This window comes from Schistocerca serialis, chromosome 9, assembly GCF_023864345.2.
Source record: "Schistocerca serialis cubense isolate TAMUIC-IGC-003099 chromosome 9, iqSchSeri2.2, whole genome shotgun sequence".
In the NCBI taxonomy this organism is placed as follows: Eukaryota; Metazoa; Arthropoda; class Insecta; order Orthoptera; family Acrididae; genus Schistocerca; species Schistocerca serialis.
The window spans coordinates 502,089,828-502,112,243 of record NC_064646.1 but is presented as its reverse complement, the minus strand read 5'-3'; the positions used below and the strand labels follow the sequence as shown (position 1 = coordinate 502,112,243).

General features: G+C 41.0%; 1 protein-coding gene across 4 annotated transcripts in view; it reads left to right on the top strand.

The window, feature by feature from the left end:
• The window catches only part of LOC126419906 (tau-tubulin kinase homolog Asator), a 609,233-nt gene that overhangs the window by 549,508 nt on the left and 37,309 nt on the right, over positions 1-22,416 (top strand). For 3 of the 4 annotated variants that reach the window (XM_050087187.1, XM_050087185.1, XM_050087186.1), the window contains 3 exons: positions 4,249-4,496; positions 16,540-16,693; positions 21,804-22,385. In XM_050087187.1, coding sequence (XP_049943144.1) covers positions 4,249-4,496; positions 16,540-16,693; positions 21,804-22,385 — 984 coding nt within the window. The remainder of the gene's footprint in view (positions 1-4,248; positions 4,497-16,539; positions 16,694-21,803; positions 22,386-22,416) is intronic. The other variant, XM_050087188.1, reaches the window with a different exon arrangement.

Sequence of the window (22,416 nt, the reverse complement as noted above, 5' to 3'; positions counted from 1 at the left end):
ACTGCAAAGTTTCACAGAGGTTCATTTAGCTGTTTGTTTGTAATGATCATGTAAATAATTATGTCAATACTTCTTTGAAAATGGATTACATTCAGTTATGATTTAAGGTAAAGTATCCTATTTTAAAATGTTTTGCCATAACTAATATACAGGATTGGACATTAAACAGTCCTTGCTACATAGTTTCTATAGTAAAGAAATGAGATGCCAAAATTTAAAAATTATTCTGTATCTAATGGAGATAATGAGGGCTCAGAACCTGTATGATCAAAGAGGTTCACTGAATGTCAGTCAAGGATATGCAGGCTTCCTGACACTGCAGTGATCTCAATTGTTCATGGCCATGCTTTACATGAAATCTTGGCCATGGCAAAGCTTTCTGCTCAATGGATGACTGTTGACCAAAGATAAAAAAGTACTATTGCTCAAGGATGTTTGGACTTAGTTAAACCTTATGCGATGGAGTTTCTCTGTTGTTTTACAGTAGATGAATCATAGTGGATGACAAAAGGTCCCACCGAAGAAATAGGGAATGATTCCATCTGCAGAAAAACTTCCAGCAACTTTTTCTGAGAGTGACCACAACAAGGTTGCACCATCACCATGGGAGCGTTAAGTTGACTGTTGGAAAAACTGAAGGATGATATTCAGACTAAATGGCCACATCTTGCAGAGAACAAAAGTTATTTTCCATTATCATAATGCACCTTCACACATCTCAGGTTTTTGCTGCGGAAGATCATGGCCTTCACTGTTGGATGGAGATAACACACACTCATATTTAATTGCTGGCTCATCTTATCCAAGTTTTTGGCATTTACATGTTACTTTTTCAGAGTGGTGAAATGGTTTGGTCAGGGAAGACAGAAAGGTACCAGCAGGACTCAGAGGGTGAGAAAATGAAGCTAAAGATAGGCACTGTGCCAACTTTGGTATAGAGATGACAGAAAGAATAAAGTGTGGAGTAAATATGAATTAAAGATGAAGGGAAAAAATGAATAAACAGGCTGGCAAGATGCAAAGATAAATTAGAGTTTGAGCTCCTATATGTGAAGATAAAAAATTTTGAGCTAATTTGTTCCTTGACAGAGTCATTATAGAGTTATCCCTTTAGGGTGAGCAGACTAAATGTGGCTGTTAAAATTGAAAATGTTAAGTAAAGACTTGAGAGAGAATGGAGGCACAATGCTGGATGTGAGGAACTTCTGAAATGCTGTTGAAGGATGTCTCTGAAGAAGGAATGAGAGAATCCATTGAGATAACCCATGAAACTCTTAACAGCATACGAGGTGTGGCTATAAAATAATGGGACTATTGCCGCAAAACATTTTATTTAAAAAAGATGTACATATTTAGTCATTGTCACCCTTAATATTCTCCCATGTTCTATCCCTACAATGCTCTACGCAAAGTTCCATTGATGGAAACAGTGCTGGAGGTCTTCTTCTATGAGCTCCTCAATCACACATGCCACTTTTTCTTTCACTGCTTCAATTGATTGAAATTCTGTTTCTTTTAATGCAGATTTGACCTTTGGAAATAGATAAGTGTTAGGTCAGGCAAGTAAGGTGGGTGGTCTAACACTCAGAAGCTGTACTTCCTAGAAACCTCTTAGCAGACAGTGCAGTGTGAGCACATAATTGAGCAAGAAGAGATAGTAATGTTGATTAATGATTTGACTTTCAGGAACCCAGTGAAGATACACAATTCCATTAATGTAAAAAAAAAAAAAAAAAAAAAATATTGTCGTCGCTTTGAACTTGATTTGCTCATTCGAGCTTTTTTCTCTCTCTGTCAATTGAGCTCTTCCAGTGCATGAAGTGGCACTTAATTTCTGGATCATAATAAGTGAAAAACCAAGATTCATCATATGTTAACACTGTTTATGATCATTTTCGATGGTATTCCAAGTCTCTCTAAAACATTTTCACAAGGTGCTTTTTGCTCAGTCATGAGAATCTTCAGCACCTGTTTCACACACACTTTTCTCATGTTATAATTGTTTTGTAAAATTTGCTTTAAGCTTTCCATGTCAATTCCTACAGTTTCGGCAATCGATCAGATACTCAAGCAGTGATCAGATTGAATCAGATTACCTGTTGTTGTTGTTGTTGTGGTCTTCAGTCCTGAGACTGGTTTGATGCAGCTCTCCATGCTACTCTATCCTGTGCAAGCTTCTTCATCTCCCAGTACCTACTGCAACCTACATCCTTCTGAATCTGCTTAGTGTATTGATCTCTTGGTCTCCCTCTACGATTTTTACCCTCCACGCTGCCCTCCAATGCTAAATTTGTGATCCCTTGATGCCTCAAAACATGACCTACCAACCGATCCCTTCTTCTACTCAAGTTGTGCCACAAACTTCTCTTCTCCCCAATCCTATTCAATACCTCCTCATTAGTTACGTGATCTACCCACCTTATCTTCAGCATTCTTCTGTAGCACCACATTTCGAAAGCTTCTATTCTCTTCTTGTCCAAACTGGTTATCGTCCATGTTTCACTTCCGTACATGGCTACACTCCATACAAATACTTTCAGAAACGACTTCCTGACACTTAAATCTATACTCGATGTTAACAAATTTCTCTTCTTCAGAAACGATTTACTTGCCATTGCCCCCTTTTTCTTTTTCTTTTCTTTTCTTTTTTTTTAAAAAAAAATTCATTTCTTTCTTGGTCAAATCCTACTACAGATTACCTACTGTTTTGATATTTTCATCTGTTTTTGATACTGAACAGCATCCCAGAGGTAAGTCATCTTCAACATGTTCTCAGCCATTTTGCACTTGATCAACTCAGAAACTTGCAGGAGTGGTAAACAGTCTTCTCTATAAACTTCTGTCAGTAAAAGATAGGTTTCACTAGCAGTTTTTCCAAGTTTGATGTGATACTTCATGACAATTTCTCGCTTTATTTTTACACTTACCATTTTTACAGCAAAGCAAAATAACAGCTGTTACATAAATGAAGTCCATGGCCACACCGGAGATGCTTCATCCCACTATGAAGGCTTCACACTTCACGGCTATCAGTCATTTGTCTTTGGTCCATGCGTACTTTGTGACAGCATCAGTCTCATCATTTTTTGTCCACACCTTGTATGATCTCATTCTATAACAAGCAGACTTTGTAACTGTCTGTCAAAGAATTACTTGGCTATTGTAATATGCCATTAATGAAAACTGGAGGAACACTAGCTGGCGGGAAGGCTGCTGAAATAAATCAGAGATTATGTACAGTATCCTTAATAATATATACTTAATATTGTTGGTTGTAGATTATAACAGATAAATCTCATATAAGACATATTGTCTGATGTATACTTGAGTAGCTTTGTGTTATAAAGGTATAAGGATTTGACCAAGAAAGAAATGAAATTAAAAAAAAAAAAAAAAAAAAAAAAAAGAAGAAAAGAAAAGAAAAAGAAAAGGGGGGAAAACATTGAGGCAGTTCACTTGGTACGGTTTATTAATCTTAAGCAGCCTGTGTATTTGGAATATTCAGATTTTCTTTAACTCTAGTGTCATAGTGGTGAATTTCTTCCCCGACAGCAAATTCTGTAATACTGATCGTGGCAAAGGATGTATAGAAACTAATGCACAGGTTCGTAATTGATGCATTCTTGAATCTAGTGAAGATAGAATAATAGTGCACCACATGACTAACATTTTACATAGTTTTTTAAATGGTAGTGATGTGAGGAAATTGTGTTAATAAACATATTCCATGTACATGACTGGAACATCCTCAAATTTATCATCATAAGATGATGACTATGAAATGAGTATCATAAAGCAAGATAGCAGGGCTAATGGTTCATAGCAAAAATAAGAAAGAGGGCCAGAAGACAGTACTTTCCAGAACATTAGCTCTTTTTGAAGAGTTGTATCCTATGTATATTGTCTTCTGTTATTCAAGTAAGCACCAAGTACTGGTAATGTAACACTATGCACATTTCCAAATTAAAGTTTTCTTGTAAATCTGAAAAAGGATGTGATTAAAGTATTTAGTTGGGCCATGTGAAATGAGAAACCATTCTTTTATTTTCAAAAGCATTAATATGTAACAATAATTTCCATTTTTTTATGGATTACTCCTTATCTCACCATTAGAACAGTTTCAAATTTAACGAACTCTGTAAGTGTGCATTTCTTCCATGTTGTTCAGCACTTCTGTAAATTTCTGTCAGTTCTATTGGCTGGTGACTGGCTTGAGAAACTGGTGTTACACTTTGTGATGTCATACAGGCACACGATGAGACCATCCATGCAGATAACAACACCAGCAATAATGGTGGTATGGGGGCTCATGTTCAGCAGCCTCCTGTAAGTGGTGGTGTCGATGTGAAGGCGGTACCGCCAGAATCCCCTGCTGTTCCTTCTTGTGGAACACCTCAGCCGCGCTGCCTTAATATTGCAGGAATAGAAAGTTTTGTTGATCTGCATGGTGGCCTCCCCCATGCTTGGAGTCTTCCCCAGCTCGGGCCACATGTGCGGTACGTATATGCATTGTATTCCAGTTAACAAGTTATTGTGTACTGTATTACACTGTGCATTATACTTCATAGTTACCAGTACCGTAATGTAGTTTCCTGGCATTCTGTGACATATATTAGATGACTGATTGTGAGGAGATTGAGAAAGATGTACACAGCTAACAGTTGTGTGTTTCTTTTTTTAACCACAGAGATGTCTTTTTTTTTTCTTTTTTAATGGCACTAGCGCATTCTCACTAAACATTTTCTGTAATGTTTGCTATGTAAATTGCTTTTTAATGGCTATAGTAATGTGATATAAATTCAGTGAAAATAAAGTAAGTGCACAGCAGTTATATGTTTACAGTTTTCCTTAAACCTCATCATTTTATGATTTACCTGTGGGAAATGACCATGCCAAAGAGAGACAATATAAAATATTTTATTGCTACTGAAATAAATATGTGATTAATATCTGTCTGAATATTCTCTCTCTCTCTCTCTCTCTCTCTGTGTGTGTGTGTGTGTGTGTGTGTGTGTGTGTGTGTGTGTGTGTGTGTGTGTTTTATTAAAGTGAAAGAAGAAATAAATATTGATGTATTCACCATAAAACATTTGGTCACTGATCCATCACATGGCACAAAAAAGTAGTAGAAAACGAACATTATTATTGAGAGGACTACAACCACAAACTTCAATTGATAAAAGATCGAATGTGGTTAGAGATAATACTGCTTGAGTTGATAAAGATGAAACTAGGCAAAGAAAGGCCTTATTCATGAACAGTAATATGATTTGAGAATGGTAGTCTAGATATACTTAAGGGCCGGCCGCGGTGGCCGTGCGGTTCTGGCGCTGCAGTCCGGAACCGCGGGACTGCTACAGTCGCAGGTTCGAATCCTGCCTCGGGCATGGGTATGTGTGATGTCCTTAGGTTAGTTAGGTTTAAGTAGTTCTAAGTTCTAGGGGAGTTAAGACCTACGATGTTGAGTCCCATAGTGCTCAGAGCCATTTTTTATACTTAAGGAGGAGACTGAAAGGTGGAAGGAATATATAAAATAGCTGTACGAAGGAAATGTACTGGAAGACAATATTATGAAAAGGAAGCGGTAGGGGTTGGACAGGGGCTCTGATACTGCGAGAATAATTTGAGAGAGTGCTGAAGAGGCCTAAGTTAAAAAAGGTGCCCCTAGGAGGTGACAGTGACTCTGAACCATGAAGATCCCTGGGAGAACCAACCACAACAAAGCTGTTTCACCTAGTATGTAGAATATATGAGACAGACCAAATATCCTCATGCTTAAAGAAGAATGTAATAATCACAGTACCAAATACAGCAATTGCTGGCAGCTGTGCATATTGTCAAACCATGAATTTAATATTATGTTTGCAGTATATTAACTCAAGTTGTCTACAAAAATATGGATTGACCAGTGTGGCTTCAGTAAAAATGAAGAAACTCACAAAGAAGTGCTAATTTTATGATTTATCTTTGATAAAAATGGAAGCTGAAGTAATGAATTATAATTTACTACACCACATTGTGGCTACCACAGTTGCAAGGACTACCCTAGTCCAGTGCCGTCCCTAACACAAACTTCAGTTCACACCTTTAGCCCATTTTCCCCCTCTTAAATCATCAGTATTGCCCGAACTGTCTGATATTGGAATAGCACACCCAGCTTTGTACTGGGAAATGCTACCTACACCTCATAGTAAGCAGGAGACCCGGGTTCAAGTCCCGACCAGGGCACAAATTTTAATTGATTGCTTCAGTTTCTATCCGATTAATCTTAAAAGGCAAATTACACTGCCCAACAACAAAAAATTTTTTTGAATGCTTCACAAGTAAGACCTTACTATTTTTGGTTTGAGAAAAATGAATATGACAAAGAAAAAATTTTATTAGTTTTCATTTCTGTGCTATACAGTTGGTGGAAGTCTTTTATTTCAACATATTGAAAGGGAATGATACAATTTAATTGCATAAGGCAACAACATTGGAAGTCCATTTCACATTTTTAATGGCATTTAAATTGTAAGGTTTCTGAATTGATGGAAGTATACCTGACAGCTGGATGTTCTGCAAGAATTGTATGGTGAAAATCAAACAATGGAAAATCCACTAAAGATCCACATTGGACAAATATAGTACACTAGAACTGACATTGATTACATTTTCACGCAATTTGGGTGCATAGATCCTGAGAAATCAGTACCTCTGGCAATAATAACAGCCTTAATACGCCTGGGCATTGAGTCAAACAGAGCTTGGACGGCATGTACAGGTACAGCTGCCCATGCAGCTTCAACACGATACCACAGTTCATCAAGAATAGTGACTGGCGTATTGTGACGAGCCAGTTGCTCAGCCACCATTGACCAGACATTTTCAATTAGTGAGAGATCTGGAGAATGTGCTGACCAGGGCAGTAGTCGAACATTTTCTATATCCCGAAAGGCCTCTACAGGGCCTGCAACATGCCATCGTGCATTATCCTGCTGAAATGTAGTGTTTCACAGGGATCAAATGAAGGGTGGAGCCACGGGTCGTAACCCATCTGAAATGTAATGTCCACTGTTCAAAGTGCCGTCAATGTGAACAAGAGGTGATGGAGATGTGTAACCAATGGCACCCCATACCATCACGCTGGGTGATATGCCAGTATGGCGATGAGGAATACACGCTTCCAATGTGCGTTCCCCGTGATGTCACCAAACACGGATGCGACAATCATGATGCTGTAAACAGAACATGGATTCATCCGAAAAAATGACGTTTTGCCGGGTTTGTCATTGAGTACACCATCGCAGGTGCTCCTGTCTGTGATGCAGCGTCAAGGGTAACCACAGCCATGGTCTCCGAGCTGATAGTCCATGCTGCTGCAAACGTAGTCGAACTGTTCGTGCAGATGGTTGTTGTCTTGCAAACGTCCCCATCTGTTGACTCAGGGATCGAGACGTGGCTGCACGATCTGTTACAACCATGCGGATAAGATGCTCTGTCATCTCGACTGCTAGTGATACGAGGCCGTTGGGATCCAGCACGGCGTGCCGTATTATCCTCCTGAACATATTCTGCTAACAGTCGTTGGATCTCAACCAACACGAGCAGCAATGCCGCGATACGATAAACCGCAGTTGCAATAGACTTCAATATGACCTTTATCAAAGTTGGAAACGTGATGGTACGTATTTCCCCTCCTTACACGAGGCATCACAACAACGTTTCACCAGGCAACGCCGATCAACTGCTGTTTGTGAATGAGAAATTGGTTGGAAACTTTCCTCATGTCAGCACATTGTAGGTGTCGCCACCGGCGCCAACCTTGTGTGAATGCTCTGAAAAGCTAATCATTTGCATATCACAGCGTCTTCTTCCTGTCAGTTAAATTTCGCACCTGTAGCACGTCATCTTCTTGGTGTAGCAATTTTAATGGCCAATAGTGTATTTTTAAGACTCTGGATAACACTTGTAGAAGTATGTATAGGTACTTTACAAGAGCAGAAACAATGTGACTGCCCACAGGATTTGGTGAGAGAATAACCTTTCTTATTAGCAGTAGGCTGACAGAATTTTAAGATCTGAGGAGGTGGGGGCATGGGGGGAGTGATGAAGAACCATTGTTTTCCTAGCAGTAATTACAAGGGTCATTTTTAAAGTAAGAACCGATTTGTAATGGAGTTGGAGAAATTTTATTTATGAACATAAATTGTACAACAAACATGCACATTTTTTTGCTTTTCAGCGTAGTCACCATGAAAATTTTAAACATTTGTTAAGTCTTGGTACCAGCTTTCGAATCCCAGCATCTAAGAAATCTGCTGCCTGGCTATTAAACCAGTTAGTAACAGTTTCTTTCAATATGTCATCATTTTCTAAGCACTTTCCACCAAGAAATTCCTTCAGTTTTGGAAACAGATGAAAGTCTGATGGGGCTATTTCAGGGCTGTGTGATGGATGATCCAGTAACTCCCAATGAAACTTATCCAGCTGCATTGTTGTTCTTGCCACAATGTGAGGCTGAGCATTTGAAGCAGAATGCCACTGCTAGAGAACAGTACCTGCCGGCAATTTTGAATTGTGTGCCTAAGCTTTATTAATGTTTCGTGGTACATCTCATCATTGATTGTCATTCCTTTTGACAAAAAGTCTACCTGAAGAATGCCTCTCCGGTCCCAAAAAATCATGGCCGTGATTTTCCATGTTGAATGTTCTTGTTGAAGTTTTATGGTTTCATCAGCGAGTTTGAATGACGCCCCTCACTGGACTGACGTGCATTCTCTAGAGTGTATTGTGCAATCCACGTTTCATCACCGGTCACGGTGCGACTTAGGAACTCGTCACCATCCTTGTGGTAGCACTCTAAAACTGACATGAATGCACCATTTGCTTTGTTTTGTGATCTTCTGTCAACATTTTCGGTACCCATCTCGCACACATTTTTTGTAGCAAATTTTGTCAGTAACAATATGATAAAATACTGATCTTGAAACCTGTGGAAATTTCTGATGCAGCTCGTCAATAATGAAGTGCCTGTTGTGGCTAATTGCCTCATCAACTTTTTATGTCAATTCTTCATTCGTGGCAGTAGGACATCCAGATCATCATGAACATTTGTCCTACTTTCATTAAACAGCCTACACCATTTATGCACATTTCCATCATTCATTACACCTGCACCGTAAACGTCAAGCTGCTGGTGAATTTCAGCAGGATGAATTTGTTTTGCATGTTGTTGTTGTTGTTGTGGTCTTCAGTCCTGAGACTGGTTTGATGCAGCTCTCCATGCTACTCTATCCTGTGCAAGCTTCTTCATCTCCCAGTACCTACTGCAACCAACATCCTTCTGAATCTGCTTAGTGTATTCATCTCTTGGTCTTCCTCTACGATTTTTATCCTCCACGCTGCCCTCCAATGCTAAATTTGTGATCCCTTGATGCCTCAAAACATGTCCTACCAACCGATCCCTTCTTCTAGTCAAGTTGTGCCACAAACTTCTCTTCTCCCCTATCCTATTCAATACCTCCTCATTAGTTACGTGATCTACCCACCTTATCTTCAGCATTCTTCTGTAGCACCACATTTCGAAAGCTTCTATTCTCTTCTTGTCCAAACTAGTTATCGTCCATGTTTCACTTCCATACATGGCTACACTCCATACAAATACTTTCAGAAACGACTTCCTGACACTTAAATCTATACTCGATGTTAACAAATTTCTCTTCTTGAGAAACGCTTTCCTTGCCATTGCCAGTCTACATTTTATATCCTCTCTACTTCGACCATCATCGGTTATTTTACTCCCTAAATAGCAAAAATCCTTTACTACTTTAAGTGTCTCATTTCCTAATCTAATACCCTCAGCATCACCCGACTTAATTTGACTACATTCCATTATCCTCGTTTTGCTTTTGTTGATGTTCATCTTATATCCTCCTTTCAAGACACTGTCCATTCCATTCAACTGCTCTTCCAAGTCCTTTGCTGTCTCTGACAGAATTACAATGTCATCGGCGAACCTCAGAGTTTTTACTTCTTCTCCATGAATTTTAATACCTACTCCGATTTTTTCTTTTGTTTCCTTTATTGCTTGCTCAATATACAGATTGAATAACATCGGGGAGAGGCTACAACCCTGTCTCACTCCTTTCCCAACCACTGCTTCCCTTTCATGCCCCTCGACTCTTATAACCGCCATCTGGTTTCTGTACAAATTGTAAATAGCCTTTCGCTCCCTGTATTTTACCCCTGCCACCTTCAGAATTTGAAAGAGAGTATTCCAGTTAACATTGTCAAAAGCTTTCTCTAAGTCTACAAATGCTAGAAACGTAGGTTTGCCTTTTCTTAATCTTTCTTCTAAGATAAGTCGTAAGGTCAGTATTGTCACACGTGTTCCAACATTTCTACGGAATCCAAACTGATCTTCCCCGAGGTCGGCTTCTACCAGTTTTTCCATTCGTCTGTAAAGAATTCGCGTTAGTATTTTGCAGCTGTGACTTATTAAACTGATAGTTCGGTAATTTTCACATCTGTCAACACCTGCTTTCTTTGGGATTGGAATTATTATATTCTTCTTGAAGTCTGAGGGTATTTCGCCAGTCTCATACATCGTGCTCACCAGATGGTAGAGTTTTGTCAGGACTGGCTCTCCCGAGGCCATCAGTAGTTCTAATGGAATGTTGTCTACTCCCGGGGCCTTGTTTCGACTCAGGTCTTTCAGTGCTCTGTCAAACTCTTCACGCAGTATCTTATCTCCCATTTCGTCTTCATCTACATCCTCTTCCATTTCCATAATATTGTCCTCAAGTACATCGCCCTTGTATAAACCCTCTATATACTCCTTCCACCTTTCTGCCTTCCCTTCTTTGCTTAGAACTGGGTTGCCATCTGAGCTCTTGATATTCATACAAGTGGTTCTCTTCTCTCCAAAGGTCTCTTTAATTTTCCTGTAGGCAGTATCTATCTTACCCCTAGTGAGACAAGCCTGTACATCCTTACATTTGTCCTCTAGCCATCCCTGCTTAGCCATTTTGCACTTCCTGTCGATCTCATTTTTGAGACGTTTGTATTCCTTTTTGCCTGCTTCATTTACTGCATTTTTATATTTTCTCCTTTCATCAATTAAATTCAATATTTCTTCTGTTACCCAAGGATATCTATTAGCCCTCGTCTTTTTACCTACTTGATCGTCTGCTGCCTTCACTACTTCATCCCTCAGAGCTGCCCATTCTTCTTCTACTGTATTTCTTTCCCCCATTCCTGTCAATTGTTCCCTTATGCTCTCCCTCAAACTCTCTACAACCTCTGGTTCTTTCAGTTTATCCAGGTACCATCTGCTTAACTTCCCACCTTTTTGCAGTTTCTTCAGTTTCAATCTGCAGTTCATAACCAATAGATTGTGGTCAGAATCCACATCTGCCCCAGGAAATGTCTTACAATTTAAAACCTGGTTCCTAAATCTCTGTCTTACCATTATATAATCTATCTGATACCTTTTAGTATCTCCAGGATTCTTCCAGGTATACAACCTTCTTTTATGATTCTTGAACCAAGTGTTAGCTATGATTAAGTTATGCTCTGTGCAAAATTCTACAAGGCGGCTTCCTCTTTCATTCCTTTCCCCCAATCCATATTCACCTACTATGTTTCCTTCTCTCCCTTTTCCTACTGACGAATTCCAGTCACCCATGACTATTAAATTTTCGTCTCCCTTCACAATCTGAATAATTTCTTTTATCTCGTCATACATTTCATCAATTTCTTCATCATCTGCAGAGCTAGTTGGCATATAAACTTGTACTACTGTAGTAGGCATGGGCTTTGTATCTATCTTGGCCACAATAATGCGTTCACTATGCTGTTTGTAGTAGCTAACCCGCACTCCTATTTTTTTATTCATTATTAAACCTACTCCTGCATTACCCCTATTTGATTTTGTATTTATAACCCTGTAATCACCTGACCAAAAGTCTTGTTCCTCCTGCCACCGAACTTCACTAATTCCCACTATATCTAACTTTAACCTATCCATTTCCATTTTTAAATTTTCTAACCTACCTGCCCGATTAAGGGATCTGACATTCCACGCTCCGATCCGTAGAACGCCAGTTTTCTTTCTCCTGATAACGACGTCCTCTTGAGTAGTCCCCGCCCGGAGATCCGAATGGGGGACTATTTTACCTCCGGAATATTTTACCCAAGAGGACGCCATCATCATTTAATCATACAGTAGAGCTGCATGTAAGGACCGTATAACAGAGCACACTGCACAGTCAGTGGGATTATTGATTAACATGGTGACAAATGCAGCAGTATAACCATTCAACAAACACATGCAGAGATGTGAAACTTAATGATGGTGTAGTGAGAGACTGGCCAGGAGTGGCCGACTGGGAACATATGTCACATGTCAGGATGCGTGGACATGATGTGCCATCAGTTCTTACTTTAAAAATGACCCTTGTAAAATGGGACACTGTATGAGAGTCAAGTTTCCTGTTCAAGAAAATTATGTTCTTCAATGGTTATTGCCTACACGTGATGCATGAACATGTTTTGTTAACTTTTGTATGCAATATTTATGTGTTTGCTGTGCTGACATTGGTTTCTGTCTATAAAACTGAATTACGTCTAATACCATCTCAATACTCTGTGTGCATTCTCACATGTTTGCTTCATTTACATGTCAAATCGTTGTATAGCTTAGTAGAAAAGGAAATCTGAAATTTATGAATCAAAGTAGAATTTAGTCTACATTTCTTTAAATAAGTATCCAGTCCTGTATGATAATTGGCTATAAAATGAACCTGCACTAATGTTTGTGAAAACTGCGACACCGATGAGGAGATTTACGATGGCAGTTAACTGTCCGCAGATCTGGTAAATGATACTGTATAACTGATTAGAGGCACAGAACTGTGCAAGAGCGTACGCAGAATATGAGATGCGGGAAGTGTGCAGGATCAGCTTATGTTAGTTTTGTGGAGGACAACAAAATAGTTATAAGATTTCATGATAAATGACTCTCGATACAGAGTCTTGTTATGAACTTCAGCCACAGTTCCTGTACATGCTCCTGCCCAAAGCAAAATGTTCAAAGTTCCTCATCAGCATATGATACTACTGCCTCTTTATCTAGTTCAACAAAAAAGTAGCTCTTCAACTTTTTATAGTTTCCCATTGTACTTTGGTAATCATGGATGCTTCAACCACCTCATGGTCACTGATATCATTTTCAGTGTTAATATCCTGAAACAGTCCTATTTTTAGCCATTAGGTTCAATTTATTTCTGTCACAAGTGGGGTAGAAATAAACAATACGTACTGTCAGACAACAGTCAACAGTTTTGTGCTTCTTTAAAAGCAGGACCAACTTTTAGGAAACGCCCACCTTTGAGAATATTTGCTTAGTAGGTACCAAAAAGCAACCTATTTTGACAGAAGCTGAATTTGGTCTGAAAGCATATGTAAATTATCACACAAATATTTGTCGTCATTTGTTATGTTTACTGTTGTTGTTGTTGTTGTTGTGGTCTTCAGTCTTGAGACTGGTTTGATGCAGCTCTCCATGCTACTCTATCCTGTGCAAGCTTCTTCATCTCCCAGTACCTACTGCAGCCTACATCCTTCTGAACCTGCTTAGTGTATTCATCTCTTGATTTCCCTTCACAATTTTTACCTTCCACACTGCCCTCCAGTACTAAATTGGTGATCCCTTGATGCCTCAGAACATATCCTACCAACCTATCCCTTCTTCTAGTCAAGGTGTGCCACAAACTCCTCTTCTCGCCAATTCTATTCAATACCTCCTCATTAGTTATGTGATCAACCCATCTAATATTCAGCATTCTTCTGTAGCACCACATTTCGAAAGCTTCTATTCTCTTCTTGTCCAAACTATTTATTGTCCATGTTTCACTTCCATACATGGCTACACTCCATACAAATACTTTCAGAAACGACTTCCTGACACTTAAATCTATACTCGATGTTAACAAATTTCTCTTCTTCAGAAACGCTTTCCTTGCCATTGCCAGTCTACATTTTATATCCTCTCTACTTCGACCATCATCAGTTATTTTGCTTCCCAAACAGCAAAACTCCGTTACTACTTTGAGTGTGTCATTTCCTAATCCAATTCCCTCAGCATTCACTATTTCTGAATATTTGGAAATGCACAATTTTCTAGAACTGAAATTCTTTATCATGCAAAGAAAGTGATTTACTGCGACATAAATATGACGAATATTATGAAATTATTGTGCTTTTCTGGGTGATGTTTCACTTTATATAAATATATTATCACCTCAGTTTTGCAGATGACTTTCTTAGTTTGTGCAATACCTTTTATACATGGTAACACTTTTCTTTAGTATTGTACAACAAAAGTAGAATCTCTCTTAAGTACCAAAATATGTTTGTGTTACACTAACTTGATGTATACACCTGGGCATGGTTAATTTTAAAATAAAATTGTGGCTAATGTATCTGTTGGTCTTTTAAATATGTTACATCTTCCTTAGTTTTGCCAGGAATAGAGAATACTATGCTTTCTTTCGTTGATAAGACTACTTATGATATCATGTATCGATAGCACTAATGCAGAAAGTATTACTTTTTTCCATTTTCGCTGTGACCTGTTTAATAACAGTAATTATCTTCAATAATGATTGAATGAATCTCTGCTGTGTTGTGCCGTACAACAATGCTGTACTCAGTTTCACTCCCTGTCTCTACCCTTCCGCTTTTATCTCCTCACCTCCCTCCCCCTGTCTCCCCCCTCCCACCGTCTCCCTCCCCCCCACCGTCTCTCTCCCCCCCGCCGTCTCCCCCCCCCACCGTCTCCCTCCCCCCCCACCGTCTCCCTCCCCCCCACCGTCAACCTCCCCCCCACCGTCTCCCTCCCCCCCACCGTCTCCCCCCCCACCGTCTCCCTCACCCCCCCACCGTCTCCCTCCCCCCCACCCCCACCGTCTCCCTCCCCCCCACCATCTCCCTCCCCCCCCACCGTCTCCCTCCCCCCCCACCGTCTCCCTCCCCCCCACCGTCTCCCTCCCCCCCCACCGTCTCCCTCCCCCCCACCGTCTCCTCCCCCACCGTCTCCCTCCCCCCCCACCGTCTCCCCCCCCACCGTCTCCCTCCCCCCCCCCCCCACCGTCTCCCCCCCACCCCCCACCGTCTCCCTCCCCCCCCCGTCTCCCTCCCCCCCACCGTCTCCCTCCCCCCCACCGTCTCCCTCCCCCCACCGTCTCCCTCCCCCCCACACTGTCTCCCTCCCCCCCACACCGTCTCCCTCCCTCCCCACACCGTCTCCCTCCCCCCCACACCGTCTCCCTCCCCCCCACACCGTCTCCCTCCCCCCTCCACCGTCTCCCTCCCCCCCACACCGTCTCCCTCCCCCCCACACCGTCTCCCTCCCCCCCACACCGTCTCCCTCCCCCCCACACCGTCTCCCTCCCCCCCACACCGTCTCCCTCCCCCCCCCCCCCCCACACCGTCTCCCTGCCCACCACACCGTCTCCCTCCACCCCCCTCCCCCACACCGTCTCCCTCCCCCCACACCGTCTCCCTCCCCCCCACACCGTCTCCCTCCCCCCCTACACCGTCTCCCTCCCCCCCACACCGTCTCCCCCCCCCCCCACACCGTCTCCCTCCCCCCCACACCGTCTCCCTCCCCCCCACACCGTCTCCCTCCCCCTCCTCCCGTCTCCCTCCCCCTCCTCCCGTCTCCCTCCCCCTCCCACCGTCTCCCTCCCCCTCCCACCGTCTCCCTCCCCCTCCCACCGTCTCCCTCCCCCTCCCACCGTCTCCCTCCCCCTCCCACCGTCTCCCTCCCCCTCCCACCGTCTCCCTCCCCCTCCCACCGTCTCCCTCCCCCTCCCACCGTCTCCCTCCCCCTCCCACCGTCTCCCTCCCCCTCCCACCGTCTCCCTCCCCCTCCCACCGTCTCCCTCCCCCTCCCACCGTCTCCCTCCCCCTCCCACCGTCTCCCTCCCCCTCCCACCGTCTCCCTCCCCCCCCCCCACCGTCTCCCTCCCCCCACCGTCTCCCTCCCCCTCCACCGTCTCCCCCCCCACCGTCTCCCTTTCCCAACTGTTCCTCCTATGTGTCCCTCTCCCTCTTTCCATCTCTGATCCTCTTTCCCTTTCCCTCTCCCTCTTTCCATCTCTGATCCTCTTTCCCTCTTTGATTCTTTCCTTCTTTACCTCCCTCTTACCTAACCCTTTCCCCCCTCTTCCCACTCTTTGACCTAATTCTCTCTCCTTCTCATATGACCTATTCTTCGCCCCCCAGTAATGGTTTACCCCTTCCACCTCCACTTTGATCTTTTCCTTTGCTCTTACCACCAGTTTACCTTTTCATCCCCCTCTGTGCTTTTCTCTCCTCATTGTTCCTCCTTTCGCCTTTCTCCTACTCTCCTCCCTATTTCTCATCATTTCTTAGTACACGCAATGAGTTTAATACTGTTTTGGAACAATTTATCAGTTTTCATACTGCTATAATTTATTTTATAGTCATATCTACAACTTTAAGTAACACAATCTTGTTCTCACCTGACAGACCTGAACTGGAGCCACCTTTGCTGCAGCAAGCTGCCTTTGATGATTTGGTGTATGAAGTGGACGTGATGCGCAATGTGGCTGTGCGCTTGACTCAGGAAGACAAAGAATTGGCCGATGCTGAAAGAGATCGTGCCCGAAGGCCAAGTCTGCCGGTGCGTGTGGGGGGCTTCTGTTGTGCTGCCTGCAACTTCGTCCACACAATGCATGTTTCCCATTACACTGCCTTATTCCAGCGTGCCTTCCCGTGTTGTGCTTTAGGGTGTCCATTGTTCAAACATGTAAAATGTGCTGTTGCAAAGTCTGGTGTTGTTACAAGGAATGAATATTGTGCATGATTCTATGTGCTAGGAATATGTGCACTGCAGTTTATAAATAAACAGAGATCATATACGTGAGATAAATAAACAGAGAGCTTGTATGAAAATTAAAATGAAAGATTCAGTTTTAACTTCATCAGTAGTGGAAAGTAAGGAACATAAGAAACAAAATATTTTCAGATTCATTTGGATGCTGTGAGGTCTCCTTTACATGAATAGGGCTCCCAAATTGCAAGAGTTGGAAAAAAGAAATACAAACACCATGGTATAAACACCTCTTTTCTGGATCTTGTTTTGACATATCTGTAACACATTTACATTGTCTCATGTGTTCCACCTGCATAATATTTGTGGAAGTATTCTGTATCATCATTACATCTGTGATCATTTTCGAATTACATTTAATAACTATAATGTTATACCTTCAGACCTCCAGTAAGAGCAAGTTGTTGTTGCCACGCAGTTGGTGAATTGTAAACAACAGATGCAGATTGACTGTGTGTATCCAGAGCTACTGTACTGAACTTGTGACACAAGCATACAGAGTTCATGGGAAACTTTCTACGCTAAACACAATAATGAAGAATTGACTAAACTTACTGATAAACATCATAATAGTGTATTGTTAATCTAATAAAAGTGACTGCCAAAATTAATAAGTGTCTAAAGATTTAGTGTCAACAAAAGCGTGTGACAAGAATGGCACAAACAATTTCTTAACTGTAGAGTAGCTATAGTCCAAACTAATGTGTATACCTATTTTTAAAAGGATTTGGAGGTGCATGATATGTGTACTACAAGCCAGTGGGGATATGGGTATAGTTTTGTAATATCTTGAGCAGCTGTATTATAGTTTTGATGTATCCTTTGATCAGACTGGAAGGAAACATGCTAGCATAAATAAGATAATTTCCCCACCCAGACAGATGGACACATCAAAGATTCATTTGAACAATTGTGGAAAGGATAGATCAATACTCACCATAAATATGTCACTTTGAGTTGCAGACTGGTGCAACAAAAAGACTGTTACACAGTGAGCTTTCAACTGAAGCCTTCTTCAGAAAAGAGAGGTAAATACACACACATTCACACGTGATCACTATCTCCGGCCACTCCAGCTTGACTGCAGGTGTGACTACTTTTGTGGATGTTTGTGTGTTTAGCTTTATTTTCTGAAGAAGGCTTTGGCTGAAAACTTTGTGTGTAACAGTCTTTCCGTTGTGCCTGTCTGCAAATCAGCATGATGCCATTTGATAAGGCTAGCAGAGGCAGGGAGAGTTTTCCACATAAAAAAGTGTACTTGTGTCAAACATAGGCATTAACATCAGGTAGGGACTTTTGAGAATTTACAGAGGTTGGACAAAAAAATGGAAACACAATGATAAATACATGCCTGAACATAAGTGCAGATGGTAGCCAGTCAGGCAGGTTGTGACGTTGTATTTGACCACAAATGACACATACGCAGTGTCCTCAATGTGTTGAAAGTGTCACTTGTGGTCAGGACAATGTTCTATGTAGTTGTGATTACATTATGACAGAGCTAAGTGAATTTGAACATGGACAAATAGTTGGTGCTCTAAGGTGGGTGCTTCTTTAACCGAGACAGCCAAAGTTTTTAGTGTTTCAAGAGGCGATGATCTATACAGCATACAGGGAAAGCAAAAAACATCATCCACTAAGTCATAACACAGATGAAATTGTGTGCTGAGTAATTGTGACAGATGGTCATTGAGGAGGACAGCTGCAAAAATTGTGGCAGAGCTGAATGTTAGTCACGTACCCATCTGCTTTAAAAAAACACAAAGGGAGCTCCATAAGGAGGAAATACAGGCTGAGCTGGTATTCTAAAATCACTCATCAGTGAGTCTGATGTCTGTAAAGGAAAAACATGATGCCTAAGTCATAAAAGGTGGACCATGAGAAAATTGAAGAATGTTATTTAGTCGGATGAGTCTTGTTTCGTACTGTTTCCAACTTCTGGCTGAGTTTACATTCCGAGATTGAAACGTGGTGGGAGATTGGTGATGATTTGGGCAACCGTATTGTGATATTCTGTGGGTGCTAAGGCTATTCTCTAGGGAGCATTACTGCCAGTGATTCCTTAACCATTTTTGCTGATCAGGTCCATCCCACAGTGCAATGTTGATTACCCTGTGGCGATGCTTTGTTGCGAGACAACCGGACACCTGTTGACACAGCTTGCATCATCTGGGACTAGTTTTGTAAGCATGAGAATGAATTGTTATATCTATCCTCGCCACCAAACCTGTTAAATCTCAGTATTATTGAGCCTTTGTGGCCTACTGTGGAGAGTGGGTTGCATGATCCCTATCCACTTCCATCATCAGTACATAAATTTGCAACTATACTGCAGGAGGAATGATATAAAATTCCCTTGAAAACCACACAGTTTCTATATTTATCCATTCTGAGATCACTGAAAGCTGTTTTGAATGCAACAGGATTCCTACATCTTATTAGGTATAGAAATGTGCTGTGTTTTTGGTGTTTTCAATTTTATGTTCACCCCCTGTATGTCTGGAGCACAACATTGCATGGTAGTTAATTATGGACTGCAGGAAAAGTGGAAAAGAGGGGGGAGAAGTGTATGAGAGTTGGTGTTGCAGAAGACTGCTGAAAATTAAGTCCACTGATAAAATCAACATATGAAGAGGTTCTTTGCAGAATCAGTGAGGAAAGGTATATTTGGAAAATACTAACTAGCTGATGGGACTGAATGATAGGATGTGTGTTAAAATGCTCTTTGGAATCAGAGGGAGCTGTACTGAGCAAAAATTGTAAGACAAGATAGGAACTGGAATATACACAACAACAACTGAAGGTGTTGAGTGTTAAGTGCTACTGTTAAATGATGACATTAGCACAGGAGATTAAATGGTGGAGGGCCACATAGAAGTAGTCAGAAGAATAGCGAAAAAAGAAAAAAAAGAGAGACCGACAGGAGGAAATAAATAATGGCTCTTACCTGACTTCTGTAATCATTTGATAGTGGCATGTGCTGGATACACAGCTAAGAGCCTATTAATCTTCTCCAGGATATTGCAAGGCACACTTTCATCATAAGAATGTGTATTAAATCTCATTGACCACAACTCAGAATTCATGTGCATTGAACTCTAGCAGAATCCAAAGGTGCTTCTGCTCCTTTTAATTGTGCCCATTCCTTGCAGATCACTGGTTTCATTGGGGGTACATTATATGGTAACTGGAATCACTTATAAACAGTTGTAAATTTATCCTAGGTATGTGGAAACCTAACTGAAACAATAATATGTTTTCAGTCATCTGTGAAGTTTTTCCTATACTGAATCTGTATGCAGCATCCAAGTCTGTTGCAAGTGCAAAATTTGCTAATTTGGCTATTTTCACATTTTCCATGCAATACTATGCATTATCTCTTACATCTCTCTGTTGTCTCCAGTGTTGTCAGAATGTCTCATTTGTATCCCTTTTGATGATGTTCTCTTTCTCTGGATTCACTCTTTCATCAGTTTTCTTTTATTGTAATTCACAGAACAAGCTCAATCCTCGAAAAGTGCAATAAGCCCATTTTTCAAGGCATATTCTTCATGTTCCAGTACTTGTTGCTGGTTGTGCGATTGTTACTGAAAACTGATGGAGAACCTGCCATTGCTGTTCCAACAATATGACAAAGGAATATTTTACCATGATGCGTAGTAATATTTTTTGTGATGTCCTCTCAATTGCCACACTTTGATTTTTTCCAAAGCGGAGTCTAAGGTGGTAACCATATCAGAAGCCAAGAAGCACAACTGAAACCATAGTTATGTGCTATACAGTATTATTACAGAGATAATTTGTTATCATATATCTGTTAGAATAAGTACTTTGTTCATAGAACAGGAATGTAAGAGAGGCACTGTCTCAAACCACCTTAAAATTAATGACTGACATACTCTAGCCATAGTTTCAGTTGTGCCATGGGAGATGAATTGCAACTTATCTGATGAAACATCACTTGACGTATAAGGGGAAAGTAGTTGCAGACACATTGAAAGTGGCAAATGAGGTAATGTACAGGACGGTAATGTACAGGACAAGAAAATTGTAATCTTCAAAAAGTTGAAAAGTTGTTTTAATTTGATGTTTATTCCGGAGTCCCCAGTGCCTTGTTTTATAGCTATCTAAATTATAAGTACAACACTGATAGCAGGGAACCTTTTTTCTGATAATTTTATTGCATCAGTTGCATTACTCTAGCATACAAAATGTTTCATATAACATGAAATCCCTTTATGTGCAGCTTTATTAAAAATAGATATAGATATACTACCAAAAATAGCATCATGCATTTTTATTGTCTTTATTCTGGCTAATATTCATTCTTATTTAGCTTGCTCCATTGTATTAGTTCATAATCACTTATTTATAGAATATTATTGTTATTATTATTATTATTATTATTAGTATTATTTGCTATCGCAATTTATTTCACTAGGAGCTTGTTTTGAGAATGAATGTAAATATTCATTAGAGTACATCTCTTATTATGTTGTTGATTATTTATATCAGAATCTGATAAGATGTCAAGCAAAGGCAACAAAAATGAAGGCTCATACTGTGTAATCTGATGCTCTTTCCATTGGTTATTTTGCAGACTGTAAGCTGAATCATAGGCTGTTAATCCAATTGAAAGAGATTACAGAATTTGTGTGTTTCATTAATCACATTAATTGGTGAGATGAAGCAACTATAAATGCAACAAATTTATAATACGCAGCATCAAAGTATAAGATACTATGTACTTAGTGTTTGATAGTTTCAAAATATGTATTGTATAGCTGAGAAACATAACCCTCTTCTCTTTATTTACAGCTTTAAATTTCTGTCTTTCCTATAATAATTGCACTTGTTGTACATCATTGTTTCTTACATTCTGTATTGTTTATCGTTACAGACAATAAAACTCAGTCCGTTTGGAACAAAAGAGAGGAGTCCTCCTCTAAAGTTGGAACAACCACCAACAAAGCAGCAGCAACCACCACCACCTTCAAGTGACATTCAGTATAGACAACAGTGTCAGAAGGGAAATAGTGAAGAAAAATTAGCACAAGCTATGGTGCAGCCAAAAGGTGTTGTGGTGGAGGCAAATGGAATTGCGGGCAGTGAAGAGGTAGAAGAAGAGGAGGTAGAAGAGGAAGAGGAGGAAGGAGAGATGGAGGCAGTGGCCGGGCGGCTGGAGATCAGAGTTGTGGACAAAGCTGGAGGCTCAGCAGTTGTGGAAACGGCAAATTCTCGAGCCAACACACATCTGCAACCTCTGACGAGAAAACCTTCCCCCACGACTAATGGCAGTGCTGCTGTCGGTGGGGACGGCAGCCCAGCAAGTCCCGGCGTTGGCCAGGAGGATCCTTCTGTGTACTTTGACGCTGCCGACGAAAACGTTCAAGCTGCAAATGGTGAACATCTGTCTCCTGTGCCGGGTGCCGTGCCCCCTAATGTTGTTCCAATTACTAATGGAGAAACCCAAGACAAACTGGTGAGTTAGGTTGAAACTCATTTATAAGTCT